This window comes from Gadus chalcogrammus, chromosome 3 (assembly GCF_026213295.1).
Source record: "Gadus chalcogrammus isolate NIFS_2021 chromosome 3, NIFS_Gcha_1.0, whole genome shotgun sequence".
NCBI lineage: Eukaryota > Metazoa > Chordata > Actinopteri > Gadiformes > Gadidae > Gadus > Gadus chalcogrammus.
In genome coordinates, this window is record NC_079414.1 from 13,083,152 (window position 1) to 13,097,202 (window position 14,051).

General features: G+C 46.1%; 3 protein-coding genes across 3 annotated transcripts; all 3 read left to right on the forward strand.

Moving 5' to 3' along the window:
* Positions 1-1,097: 1,097 nt before the first annotated feature.
* On the forward strand, positions 1,098-4,440 carry LOC130379330 (uncharacterized). Its single transcript, XM_056586095.1, has 4 exons — positions 1,098-1,557; positions 1,644-1,811; positions 3,682-3,800; positions 3,995-4,440. Exons 1-4 carry the CDS (start codon positions 1,137-1,139, stop codon positions 4,250-4,252), a joined length of 966 nt encoding a protein of 321 aa, XP_056442070.1. The 5' UTR covers positions 1,098-1,136; the 3' UTR covers positions 4,253-4,440.
* Positions 4,441-4,822: 382 nt separating this feature from the next.
* Positions 4,823-8,142, forward strand: LOC130380046 (uncharacterized). Its single transcript, XM_056587228.1, has 5 exons — positions 4,823-4,834; positions 4,960-4,965; positions 5,338-5,499; positions 6,939-7,118; positions 7,849-8,142. The coding sequence occupies exons 1-5, from the start codon at positions 4,823-4,825 to the stop codon at positions 8,140-8,142; spliced, it is 654 nt and encodes a 217-aa protein (XP_056443203.1).
* A 91-nt stretch (positions 8,143-8,233) lies between these two features.
* Positions 8,234-12,566, forward strand: LOC130379335 (zona pellucida sperm-binding protein 4). The gene is made up of 7 exons (XM_056586106.1): positions 8,234-8,337; positions 8,654-8,826; positions 9,412-9,509; positions 9,737-9,867; positions 10,258-10,438; positions 10,773-10,902; positions 11,613-12,566. The coding sequence occupies exons 1-7, from the start codon at positions 8,331-8,333 to the stop codon at positions 11,685-11,687; spliced, it is 795 nt and encodes a 264-aa protein (XP_056442081.1). The 5' UTR covers positions 8,234-8,330; the 3' UTR covers positions 11,688-12,566.
* Positions 12,567-14,051: the final 1,485 nt, after the last annotated feature.

The following is a 14,051-nucleotide window of genomic DNA, read 5'->3' on the forward strand; positions in this document are numbered from 1 at the left end:
ACACAATATATAGAATAATGCATAATCTAAGAAGTCAAATTTCCCAAATAGGCCTATAGGAAAGATGTGAGCAGATAATTAATTCGTGATTTTTGGGGCGCCCTCTAATTAGATTTATTCTTGTGTTGAATTTATGATTTTATTCCTGGACAACATAATAAGCTCTTCGTTTCATGTAATTTCCCTCTGATTATGGCTGCTTGTATCCTTGTTTACCTAGGCCTGATTTTCATGTGTGACAGTTTTCACACCAAACCTCATGGTCTAGTCACTAAATGCTCAGTGAGAAATAGCAAGCAACAAGACTCTGACTTAAATTTCGGTAGCAACAAAAGGTCAACTCAAAAGGGGGGCAATACGGTCTACACATAGGAGCCTATATAATATGTAACTTATTTACTTCAACGTAAATATTCACTTGTCAGGTCACTGCACGGGCTTCGATTATTTTCTGATTCCTATAGCTAATCTACCCGCATGCTTTCTTGTACAGCACATTTTGTAATTGCTCCAAATATTGATTATGCTTTGTTTGTAGCTATGTAAGTCAGTTTATAAAGCGGTCAGCTATTGGTTCAATGTAATGGGTCTGGAGGCCTGCTGAGAAAAGCTGATCTCCATGGATACTGAACCTTTGTTTCTGATTGCTTTTGAAACAGATGCTTCTCTGCAATCTTGAATTAAATGGCATGTTGAAAAAAAAGTATTGCGTCTATTTGCACAGATATATCTCACACATAGAATGATCTTAGCTGTTTACTCTTATCTGAAGTGTGTTTTTATTATATTTCTGCCACTCAGTTAATTCTGTGGTCCTAAATTACTGAAATCAGGAAACAATCTAATAAAGTGTGTATTTTTCCCAGTTATAGAAAACCTAATGGTTGAATGAGGATGAACCTGTGTATACAATCAGGTTAAAGAGTTATTATAATTAAACTGTTAAAATGACTTGGCATTTGTGCATTGATCCTAAAGTTATATTCTAGAGAAGAAACGCAGTAGGTAGGCTAAGTTAAAAAGACCACCATCCATGTCCATCCCTAGTCATGATAGGCTACTTAAATGATTGTTAATTAGTAGTGCGAGGTGACGTTTCTGTGCACGTGAGCAAAAGCAAACCCCTGTATTCAGAGATGTCTGGCAAACGGAATGGAAAAATATCCACGTTTTTGTTTATCGTAACTTTAACCTTTGACAATCTACATTTAAGTTTTTCGTTGAGTGAAGTCATCAAGTTAAAGACATTATTTGGGTTGCCTGCTTTTCGAGATAACGTGGAGAGCGAATACCATGTAAATGCTCGGCAGACTCTCCGAACGCGGGGCAGTGTTCTGCCCAGACCTGCCCGCTCAGCTCTTCCACAGCATCGGTCGTGGGTCGCGGGGTTGAGCCCACCGACCCTCCATCGTTCAAGTGTGCCCAAACAGCTTGCAGATCCGGACACATATGAGCAGAGGGCATCGGAAGTCTCTCTGAAGTTTGGAATTGGCAGTGAGCAAAATACAAAAGATTCCGACAGACATCGTGCTAGTGCTTATCAAGCAGACTACCCAGGTAACAACAACTTTGTAAATTAACGATTCAAGGTTAAAGTTCCACCGGAGCAAAATGTAGTTGTTTTAAATGTTTCTTTCCACTAGGCTTTAAGGAAATCAACAAGGGGAATATATTTGGCCCTTCATTTGAAGACAGCAGGCCTACTCCCTCTTCGGAATGGCAGGCTATGAGGCCCTTGGTTCAGTGTCACGACACCACCATGACTTTGACGGCCTCTGGACAAGGATTCTCACAATTGTTTCTGGAAAGAGGTGGGCGTGGCTTTTTATTTATTTATGTTCATTGAACTTTAACAACATAAGCCGTCGCTTAACGGAACAGCACGAAGCCAGTAAACGTGTGCTGCTACTTTGCATTTCTGCCTTAATGGTGCCATTGGATCAGATCCTATCTATGAAGGTATTATTGTAGCAAAAGTCTTGAGCACTTGTAACTGCAGATTTTGTACGCGTACACTAAAGTCACAAATGTGTAACAGTAAATTTGAAGTCGTAAATATTTATTTTGCATGTGTACTCTCTACCATTGTAAACACTAAATAAGGTCTACGAGTTCACAAGTCTGTGTTACAGGTGCACAAATCCTATCCTGTGCATCACAACTTAAGAGTCATGCAGCAGCACTTGACACTTTTGCTTCAATCATTGCAGCGCAGTTGGTGCAAAACACATTCACACACCCGTGTTTCATAATCTGAGAACATGCACAAAATGTGTGCATCCGTAAACCCAAATGTGAACTAATGCATCAGAAGTTGCACATTTGTGAAATATTTCCTCAAAAATGAAATAATATAGATCGCTATGTTCAATGAGCATTTTAATGAGCGAGCACAAGTCCATCGGTTATACAACTGCTCGAAACTGCTGCTACGAGTCTCGGCTGTTTTTCTTGTGGTAGCCTATGAAGTGTAGCAAAAGTGATAGCCTATGAAGCAGATCTTCCGTGGGCAGGACAAAATTGCAGCATCAACCAATGAAAGTCGCCGGCAGGGGGTGCATTTTTCAAACTACACTGGGACCATCCAAGCAAACTTACTTTCTGGAGTCTTGAAAGTAGACAAGAGGGCATCCTACACGACGGAGTTGGGTATCTTACATTATGTCAATTTAAATTACTTAATGCAATAATTTGCGGGGAATTCCGTTGAACTAACATGCCGCAAGTGTCCTTCAATGTATTTTAAGGGTCTGCTTGGATGGTCCAAGTGTAGTTTGAAAAATGCACTCCCTGCCGGCGACTTTCATTGGTTAATGCTGCATTTTTGTCCCGCCCACGGACGCTCTGCCTCATACGGATACAAATCACTTTTGCTACACATGTATCACCGTGTTGCAAAATTACCTGCAAAAAAAACCACAGCAGAGACTTGCATGAGCAGATTCGAGCAATTGTAACGATGGACTTGTGCTCGCTCATTAAAATGCTGAATCAACATAGCGTTTTATATCCTTTTTATTTGTGAGGACATTTTTCACAGATGTGCAACTGCTGATGTATTAGTTCACATTTGGGTTTACGAATGCACACATTTTGGGCATGTTCTCAGATTATGTGTGCCGCGTGCAAATGTGTTTTGCACCAACTGCGCTGCAATGATTGTAGCAAAAGTGTCAATTGCATGACTCTTTGAAGTTGTGATACACAGGATTGGCTTTGTGCACCTGTAACACAGACTTGTGAACTCGTAGACCCTATTTTGTGTTCAAAATGGTAGAAAAAATATTTACTACTTCAAATGTACCGTTACACATTTGTGACTTTAGAGTACAAATGCAAAATTAATATTTACGACTTCAAATTTAATGTTAAACATTTGTGACTTTAGTGTATAGTATACGCATACAAAATCTGCAGTTACAGGTGTTAAAGACTTTTGCTACAATAATACCTTCATACCTATCATCATATTATTCTGAACAATGGAAACAACCTAATGTATTCTGTATTCGATTATAAATAATTTTTTTTTCAAAACCTTCTCTTACTTACTCACACTCTCTAACTTGAACGACATATCTTATATCCAAATACGATCAGAAGATTCTCCGCCATACTATAAAAAATAAATCTGTAACTCCATACCATTTACTTATGTAACCACTTTTTGATCCTCTCTAGAGGGGGATTTCCCCATCTCTGTGTTTCACTTGCCACCAAACTGTGGTTATTCGGTGAAGGCCTCCCGGAATGGCCTGGTATTGGAAGCTCCCTATGATGGCTGTTACATGACCAAGCAGGTAACAGCAACTACTGACAGGCCAACATCCCTCTTCTTCTCATTACTGCTGATCACCAGATAATTTACCATGGTAACTGGCATTGCTTCCTTTTTCACTTTGTCGTTCTCTCCCTTGTTAAATGCAGAGACAATAACAGATATGCATGAGTGGTAGAAATGAAGTGGATCCATACGTCTCTCTGTCTGTTCTAGAACGGCAGCTATGTGCTGCCAATGCTGTGGTGGGACAGCCCGCTGAGACTCTCCTGTCCGATGCAGAAGAGCCCTCCCTCTCCAGCGTTAACCCTCTCTCGCCCGTGGGCCCTCTGCTCACCCTATGGGGTGTCCGTGCACATGTATGGAACAGATGAGGAGATCCCCTCACTGGGCACCATAGGTGTGTGTGACGCTGGTGTTGTAAAGGAATTTTGGTTTGACCGTTTTGTGCTTGGATTATATTATGACTTGTGAGACTGTACTTCAGCCTTCGGACACAGGCTTACGTTATTTACAAAAACTCCAGCTAGTCGGATTCTAAAGTTAAATGCTGCTTACTGCGCTCATGCCAATTTGGTGGAAAGTTAAGCAACAACATTGTTATCATTATATGGTCCATTTCTTATAAAACGGCTGTGTTTGTTGCATCCATTGCTAAACCTTCCTTAGCCCTGCATTGTTTTTTAAATGCTGCAGACTGAGGCGCCCCTTGTTCATCCTGAACTTGGACTCGCTGCCCCACGCACTGAGGCCTATCATGGTGCTATCATTTGTTTAGCTTTGGGAGGGACTTTCAATGGCCGGCGGCCCATTGAAAGCAATCGAGGCTATGGATTATATTCACCCTTTTGGAAAATGGGAGGCCGCTAGGTTAATTCAGTAATCGGGTCATGCGTTGGCAGAGGAGATATTTTAAGTCAAGTGTAATTAAACGGCAAGAATAATCAGTAGCATGTCTAAATTCGCAATTGAACAATTGTGATGATGTGAAATATAATTGTTGGGTAATTTCCCATCATAGAGTACTTGGTATCATGTCCTGCTATGAGTGAGTCAGTGAAGATATATTTCCAGTGAAGGACAACTGGGAGCCGCTTGTGTCTCCGAAGTGTGCCTACCGTACAGAGGCCCCACTTGGAAATCTCCTTTTCTATATTCCCCTCAATGCTCCCTGTCTACAGGCTCAAGTAAGTTCCCCTTTGAGTGACTGGTTTACCACAAAGAGATTTTGATAGCATTCCAAAAGGGTTTTATCATTTGATCGCTTTGTTTTTGCTTGGTGTTGTAGGAGGGTCTCCACCTCAGAGTGCTGAAGGATTATCAAGAGTTCTCTCTCTCCTGCCAAGATCTCTCTTTCCTTCCCCCGCTCGTACCCATTCCTCCACACACCCCTCCACTGTCTCCTGTCGACCCCATCACTCCTGCACCGGTGCCCACCACTGCCTCACCTCCACCGCCTCAATCCATGACCCGGTGGCAGGTGATCTGGCCTCCTAGCCCCCTGAACTATCCTCACCCTGGGCCCCGGTTCCCTCATCTCCCCCTGGTCTACCCTCCAGGGCCCCAGCCCAAAAGCCATTCTCAACCCTCTCCAGATGTTGCTCCTGGACCTCCAGCGCAGTTCCCCCATCTCTACTCGGGGCCTGGTCAGCAGCCGCTTTCTCCCCATCCACGCCCATCCCCTCCTCAGCCGCCTGCCGTGGAGCAAACATCTGGCCCCAGTGTGGACCCAGTGAACCAGTATCCAAAATGGCCTCCTCGGCAGGGTTTTTATTATGGGTATGAGCCCTACATGCCGTTGTACGGCTCCCAAGTCCCTCACAAAGCACCTCCCCCCTCCGACCAAAGCACTACAGCACGTCCCACGAAAGCCCCACCACATACACCCCACATGGCTCCTTACGACCAGCAATATAATCCACAGCAGTCGTACCATCCGCTGCACACATTCTCCCAAGTCCCTCAAAGCCCCGTGAGCATTGTCCACCCTGCTTTCCCTGCTCCTCCTCGACAGCTTTTTGTTCGACGACAGCCACTCTCATATAGTCAGTATTATCCTTATTGGTCAGTGTTCACCCCAAGATCTTTCTCTGATGGATCCCCGCCCCTCCCTTCTCAGCCTCCTACCACTCCTACCACTCCTACCCCCACCCTAAGGACAACGCGTTCTAAGGGACCATCTGGTCCTGACCACAGACCCGCCGCTTCACTTTGCCCGCCTAATACTCGGCTCTTCTGTGGGTACCACCCTGATGCTCCTCACATCCCCCCCACACCTGCTCCGCCATATCCACCTCAGCACACCACACCGATGACTCCAGGGTCCCAGCCGTTTCCCAGCCCTGCACCTCCGACCTCAACCTCCAAACTTGTGAGGTCCCTCGGACCACAGCCCCCGAGGCTCCAGTGTTATAGCGAGAGGATGACGGCCTTCCTGCCCTCTCCTCATCCAGACTCCATCCAGATCAGAGGTCAGTGGAAAAGCTGAAGGGGCTTAATATTGACTGTCATAGATATAAAGGGCTGATTCTAAGTCAAAGAATACATGATTTATTGGGATCATACAATAATTAAAACACTGTTGATAATGAAATCAATTTCTGCCAGGTCTATTCCGCTAGTTGCCACTACATTCTACCCACAACCCCCTTTAAGTTTACTAGTAGCAAGATAAACAAGGTTGTAGGGCTGCTAGAATATGGGAGAAATCATAATCACGATTATTCAAACAATTACTTTTGAGTTTGAAAACTTGACTTATTAAGCATGTCTCCCCCCCAAAAAACTTTGTAACTGAGAACATAAATTTCGCCTTAGATAAATACACAAAATGGTCAAAAAGAAAATGTTCCAATCTAAAATAATGTTCAGATATGTATCCAGCTGTTTTGCCCTTTATATAAAACATTGAGTAAAAAAAATTCAAACAAATCTTGATGATGTTAGTTTTGTGTTCGTTTGACGCTAACATCAAAATTGCGATCAAAATTCGATTGATCGCCCAGCCCTACAAGGTTGTATCCTTTGTATAAAACTATATTATTTCGATTACTATTTTCCATAGAGTCGTAGCTTGACTTGGTAGTAAAGGAGACAAACAGATGTGTTGAGACGGGAGCTGGGCTAGAGCCATGCATTCTCCTAACTCCTGGGAAACCAGCCATTTTACCTGCTCCACTCCACTAACCCTTACTCAACCCTAGCTTTAACGGCAGACTTCAAGAAGGCATGGCTGCCCCTTTCGTCTGTGTCCCCGCTGTGCAAGTTCAAGCTGTCGCTTACCAAGGAGCCCGGACTGATGTTTGAGTCTCCAATACCAGCCTGCCACAGCCAGCAAAAGGTCAGGGCTGACCACCTCCTGTGGACTCCTACCTCCGTTATTGTAGATGCTTCTGAATGCATGTTTACCGGATAGGGGAGTAATGAGGGAAACTCTAGCCTGGCTCTTGCCAGACCAGGCTCAATCGTAGATTGCACATTGTTCTTGGGAAGCTGCTGTCATTTTCTTCAGCTCAAGAGGCGTGATCATCGGGCCTAGTTCAACTGAATCTGTACGCAATTGGCTGCTTGCCGCCGCTTCCCTGTCGTCATTGTGTTAAACCAGCCAATAGCGTGCCGGGGGGGGGGGGGGGGGGGGGGGGGGGGGGGGGGAGAAGCCAGCTTTGTGATTCACTCATATAAAATGCATCGGAAGCAGAAAGAAATGTATTGCTCTTCTCCAGACTCTTTTGCCGAGCGAATTCAATTAGACGGCAGAATGGGCGGGGCTACCCAGTCTAGGGAAACCCATGAACTGGTACATTTCCGGGCCGATGAGTCAAGAATGCTTTTACAGAGTTGCAAAATGGATATATCTGGCTTGTCAAAGATAGGAAAAGCAGTTTTGACGTACAGTACTTACACAATGATGTTCGCAAGGAAGTTCTGTGGTTGCCCCGACTCGCCATTGTATTGTACGTGTCCCGTAGTGGGCAGTGATGTCCCGTAGTGGGCAGTGATGTCCCGTAGTGGCCAGTGATGTCCCGTAGTGGCCAGTGATGTCCCGTTCTCTCCCTCCGCTCTCCCTTCAGACTCCCACAACCCTGTCGTTACGGCTCAGGTTCTGGGACGTAATTCTGTCCCGGAAGCGCATCCTGGAGTTCCAGTGTCCTTACAGTCGTCCTCTGCCCGGGACGGCGGCGGCCGATGGTCCTCCCGTCCCTCCGGACAGCCCTGCAGCCAGCCTCCCTCCTCCCACGCCTCGCCCTCGTCATGCCAAGCCAGACCTCCCCCGGGAGGTGTTGGGACTACGTGCCGTTGCGGCTCAAGGCGAGCGTTTATTCCACTGGGAAATTCTTCAGTCTGACTGGTTTCATGTCAAGTGATGGCTTTATTGGGCGGGCTCAACGTCCCTTCAAGTTAAAGGTAGACATTGATCCCTTAAACTGTCTCCGTAGGGTGCAACCTTCCTGAGGACCAGCGCCTCCCCTGTGGAACGAGTGCTCTGACCGAGCCGCAGTGCCTCTCCCTGGGCTGCTGTTTTAATACGCGCCCCCCTGCATGCCACTACCCCATGGATGGTGGGTCATACCACCCATACACCACGCACGCACGTCGCGTGTGTGTGTGTGTGTGTGGGTGTGGGTGGTTTAACTTGCAGTGACATGCAATTTGAAAAGGTTATTCGACACCTTGGGTCTCATTATCAATTGCCTCCTGACATACCTTACCTTTTTTATTTACATGACCTTTTGATGTGTGTGTGTGTGTGTGTGTGTGTGTGTGTGTGTGTGTGTGTGTGTGTGTGTGTGTGTGTGTGTGTGTGTGTGTGTGTGTGTGTGTGTGTGTGTGTGTGTGTGTGTGTGTGTGTGTGTGTCCAATCCCCTTGTACCATAGAGTGCACCCTTGACCACCACTTTGTCTTCAGCGTGCCTGCCTCCCTCACCTACCCCCCTCTGTCCCCCGCCCTGCTGGCCGCCCCTGGACACCCGTCATGCACGCCTCAGAGGGTCACGGCCGACTACGCCTTGTTTCTGATCCCAATGGACAGCTGCGGGGCGCTTAGGATGGTGGGTTTGTAATGTGTCCATAGTCCTGTGTACATATTGTGAGGCAGTATTCCTTGTCTCTGTTGTGGTGCGAGTTAGGTCAGAGGTCAGGGCGGAAGGACCCTGAGCCGCCGGGGTCCCGGCCCGAGTGTGACTGTAGTAAATGGAATGTTGACGCAAAGTGACGATTGGCTGAATACACCACGGCGCCCTCTGTAGGATAGTACAATTCATTTGCTTCCACTAAAGGTCAGATTTCACTGTTACAGTCAACACTTGGATCAGCAAAGACCATGTTGTGTATCTGAATCGTGACATGAGTCTTCACAAAAGTACTGTACACAGAACTCAAAAGATCGACTTTCTGGCTTAAAAAAAAGTACCTGACGATTAAGTATTGCGGAACCAATACTTATAACCTGATACTAAAGGAATATATAATAAAGGGATTTGGTGTAATATGGTCCTACTAAAATGTAATACTAAAATAAGTGACTATCTGTACTAGAATATCTGTGGTGTCTAGCCTTGTATCAGATCCAGGTTTTTATCTTGAGTAATGTATTGACTTGTTCCCAGTGAAGTGTGCCGCATCCCTCTTGACAGGTCATTGGCAAGACGGTGATCTACATTTTGGAGATCGTCAATAAAGTGGATTCCATTACCCTCGACTATGGCACCATCACCAGAGACTCGCCAGCCAGGTTCTGCAACTCAAACATCCACAAATGTTTCATTCCCGTTGGCAAATACCTCACGGGATACACAGAATATTTTTGTATTGTATGACAAATATTGATTTTTATCAACCGTTTTCTTATTATTTATGTTAAGCTCTATATGAAGGGAAAAAAAGTCTGGCCCATCCATGTTTTCTTTCGTGTTTGAACCCTGTGTGACCGCCACAGCAACGATCCGTGTCGTCCCCCAGGATCCTGGTGGAGTGTCGCTACAAGCCCGGCCCCCCTTTGGTCACCACCGGTTACATGACCAAGATTCCATCCCTGGGACCTGGACTTCAAGGTCAGGGAGTGATCGGAGTTCAGCTTCGGATTGCGAAAGGTAGGTGGACTGGAGTGTGCACCGCTGGGCTGCTTCTCCGTTCTCCCAAGACATAAATCGTGGTTCGGAAAGAGGACTCATGCCAGCTCAGGCCCCTGGGGTTTCTGACCATTTTAGAAATTATATTTCCTTATCTCACTGCGGGGCCTGAATTCAATGTATTGAGTGGGGCATAATTTTTAGGACAATTCTCATGTTTTTTTTAATATTGCTGATTCAGACAAATAGAGTTTAAAGTACAGCCCAGCGAAAGGTCTTTTTTTTAAAACGTTTTGTCTAACTCTGTGGGAGTGTTTCTGATGGTGGTGTTCAGACACTGCTATTAAGAAGCCAGCCTCTCTGGTTCCAGCCGGTAATGGCATCCCTGGCCTCGTCCTCTTCCCCCTGCAGATGCTCACTACAGCAGCTTCCACGCCCAGTACCACGCGCCCCTGCGCACGCTGCTGAGGCAGCCCCTCTACCTGGAGGTCCGTCTGGTCAACCCTCCGGACCTCCAGGTGGTGCTGCTGGTGCATTACTGCGTGGCCTACCCCCGCTCGGGAGCCTCCATGTGGGTCCTCCTCTACAAGGAGTGAGTATGTTCTGGTGTCCGTCGAGCCAGCGAGGAGGGAAGGAAAACACGGAGTTGGGGGGGCAAGGGTGGCGACCGCACGGATTGGGATTCACTGTTTACATGGTGTGTTGCTGATTTTCTGGGTCCCGAAAGAATTGCAAAACATGTTTGTATTAAATGAGCATACAGGTAATGATGAGTACAACAACATTCTCCTAATGAAATCAACATTATGCATACTTTTTGGGGAGGTTTCTCCCTAATGATATCCCTTCAAATCCAGTCTGTACCATGGAGCCCTCGTGGGTTCTTGACCCAGACTGACTGGCCTTGCGCTCCCTTCTCTCTGCAGGTGTCCTAACCCCTTGGATCCGGCACCACACAACGTTGTTCTTCCCTCCCCTGAGAGCCAGACACGCAGGTTCACCATCACCACCTTCCAGTTCATCCAGAAGGGGAAGACTTATGACCTGGACCAAGAGGTGTGTGGGTGTACTTTGATGATGTGTTTTAATTGTTGAATATAACAAAATATAGGCATCTTGGAGTTTTCAATGTTACATTTCTAATGGATGCACCTAGGGATGTAAATGTCTACACCTTAGGCTATGTGTGTATACATATTTGGCAGGGTGTATTCTAAACAGCCAGAGGGATTTTACGGCTGGCTTCAACATGGCTTTGCTTTCATGTCGCTTCCTTATTTGGCTTGGCGTTTGTGCGGACGGAGCGTTGAACTGTCAAAACGAACACGCCACAAATTAATGTCATTAATATTCCTTGTGTTTTTTTACATGATGCGGCACGATGAAGCTGAACTTTACTCTGTGAAACAGCATTTAGGAGCCGTCCAAAGAATCTAGAGCTAGTACACAATCCTCTGTTTGGCTTTTTGTAAAGAAGCCAAATTGCAGAAAGAGTTGACTGTCGACCATTACTCTACCGGCCAATATTGCTTTGTACATATCGCAGATTTGGAATATCAACCATTTTAACATTGCATGAACTGGATGTTGGAAAGTAAAACATCAAGTTGTTGCAATTCACAATTTTGCGACTACATGTGCACGCTGCAGCACGCTTGCAACCCTCTGAGGAAAAGGGTGTGCGTACTTGGTTGTAGGCGGTTGGGTGGGTGGGTGGGTGGGTCTGGCAGTCTCACACAACCAACGTCCTGTGGTCCCGCCCGCAGGTCTACTTCATGTGCTCCACGGAGGCCTGCGTGCCTCAGGACGGGCCCTGTTTGGAGGGCTGCCTGGGCCAGTGACGGACTACACAGGACACAGCGCCACTCGCTCACGGCTGGCAGGAGCTCGGAGTCACCGTGCCAACGCGGTGTCTGAGTGAGCCTCCAGAAGACCCACTCCCACTGGAAACTCAGGACGGAGTGGCAATGGTTCAATATGACAGCGGGACAATGAGTTAGTAATGAGGAGCGTTTTGAATAATTTAGCAGCACTCGCTGATCCATTTCCTGTTTTTTGTTTTTTTCCTTTTTTGTTTTATTTGAAATGGAAGCAGTGTGTGAGCAGTTGATGTCCTGAGAGCGCTGGTCTCTTTAGTTAAAGCAGCACAGTAGTGTGTGTACTGAAAGTACGTTCAACTAGAAGTACACTGTAACGCTGCTTTTCCTGCTCCTTCAGGCCGGAGCCTGAAGGAGTCACGTTCTCTGCCAATAAAACTCAACAAAGTAAACTTAAAGGGGCTAATAAGTTGTTTTTTTGTTATTTGCTTTTTGCTAGCGAGTTTAATAACAGGAGGGGGGCTCACTGTCAATAAATAGTTCATGTTGTGGACTAATTCTCTCACCGTTTGGCCTGTTGTGTGGTGCAAGATCGAATACAATTATTATAAAACATATTTTACAAAGTTTCACGAGGCAAATGTATCATCTCTGACGCCAACTGTTCAGTCTACACTCTGAACACACTAAAGGGCTGATCATGCGAGTTTTTTCATTGGATAATTTGTCCACTGGGTGTCATCAAAGCAATGAAAATGGCTTGAGGCACACACATTTCTTGTTCCATGATTCACACAGCTGGTTCTAATAAACCTTTTGCGTGTATATTCCTAACTACGGAATACGATTTTGACGTTCATTTAAAATTAAATCGTTTACTTTGGACTGCTTTGCAAATGTAACACCTTGCACGTCTGAATTTGTAAAATTGGTTATTATATCTTCTCTTTAAAATAAACATTCTGTGTATATCTTGGTGAAATGATGCACCAGTCGCGTGTATATAGAAAAAGCACTATCTCCAACGGTATTGTGGGAAGCCAGGCCCGGCGCCCTGTGAAATGTAAGCACTGCGGCATACTGCGTTTATTTGATGGCTGCCTGGCCCTGTGTTCAAAGGAAGAGCGGAAAAAGGGAGGAGGGCACACGACGGAGAGGAACGGGGAACGACTACACGAAGAAGAGGGGGGGAGGGAAGAACGATTCTCTTCTGTAAGCGCACACGCCACGAGACCATATACCGGGAATCGGGGAGAGGAAAAAACAGGCGAGAGGGACTAGAGAATACGACGGCTCCGTGCTCTTTTGTTTTGGAAATCATTTGACGCAGAGAATAAGGAATAACATGGCAGCAGAGAGCTCCTGACGAGGATTGACTTTCAGTAACCTCTTCTCTTGGCCAAAAAGTCTCGCAGAAACACAGGGAGGAAAAAGCGATCAGGGAAGACATGTTTAGGGATTTTCGTCTTGAGGTCGCGGTAGGATGTTATGCCGTTTAAGCGGCAATCTTGTGTTTAGGGTTAATAGCGGTCAATAGCTCACGACGACCCGTTTGTTTTTCTAATTGGTTTGTTATGATCTGAAAAACCCGAGGCCTTGGGAAGCCCGAAGTATATGCGTGTTCAGCAGCAAAACACTTGGCTGCATTATCACCAGGCATTACGTTGTTTCGGTGTAGTTTATGAGCAATTACAATTCGGACACAACCGTGCTGTTGCCAAATACTTCCGTGTCGATCATCTCTGCGATCTCGATAACGTTGCATGATTTATTACCCCATTCATTTCGGATCTGTCAGTTCGCTCGGTTCGAGGCCCCGTTGAGAAACATTGGGCAAGCTATGAACTATAGGGTTTCTGCAGCAAAGGTAATAGAATAACTTGAGTCTTTGGGCTGCTCAGAGAAAGGCTTCTTCGCTGGCTAACGTACATTAGGTGGCAGGGAATACCTGATAATATTTTCCAATTTAGACTTAAAGACAGGTGACCATAAGAATATTTTAAATGTTAATGTCGACCGACGTAGCATCCATCATGCTGCCTGTGTCCCGGGGTCTAATGGACCGGGAGCTGGAAACAATGACTGGAGTGCACCCCAACTCGAGTGGTGCTGCAGGAGCCGTCCGAGGGATGAAACGAGGGGACCCCGAGCCCGATGCGCTGACAGCGGCCGCTCTAGTCGACTCGACCGGAGCAGAGTGCAAGCGTCCCCGTATTGACGGAATCGCGGAGGTTGGTCAGGTGAGGAAAACTACACCCACAACAAACGTTCAGCTTGCCACTTTGATCTATTGGTATGGGAAGAACATCATGCAGAATCTGGCTTTGAATGCGTTGAGTCTAAAAGATAATACTCCAATCGGTTATTAGAATCAACGCCTGGTTCAAT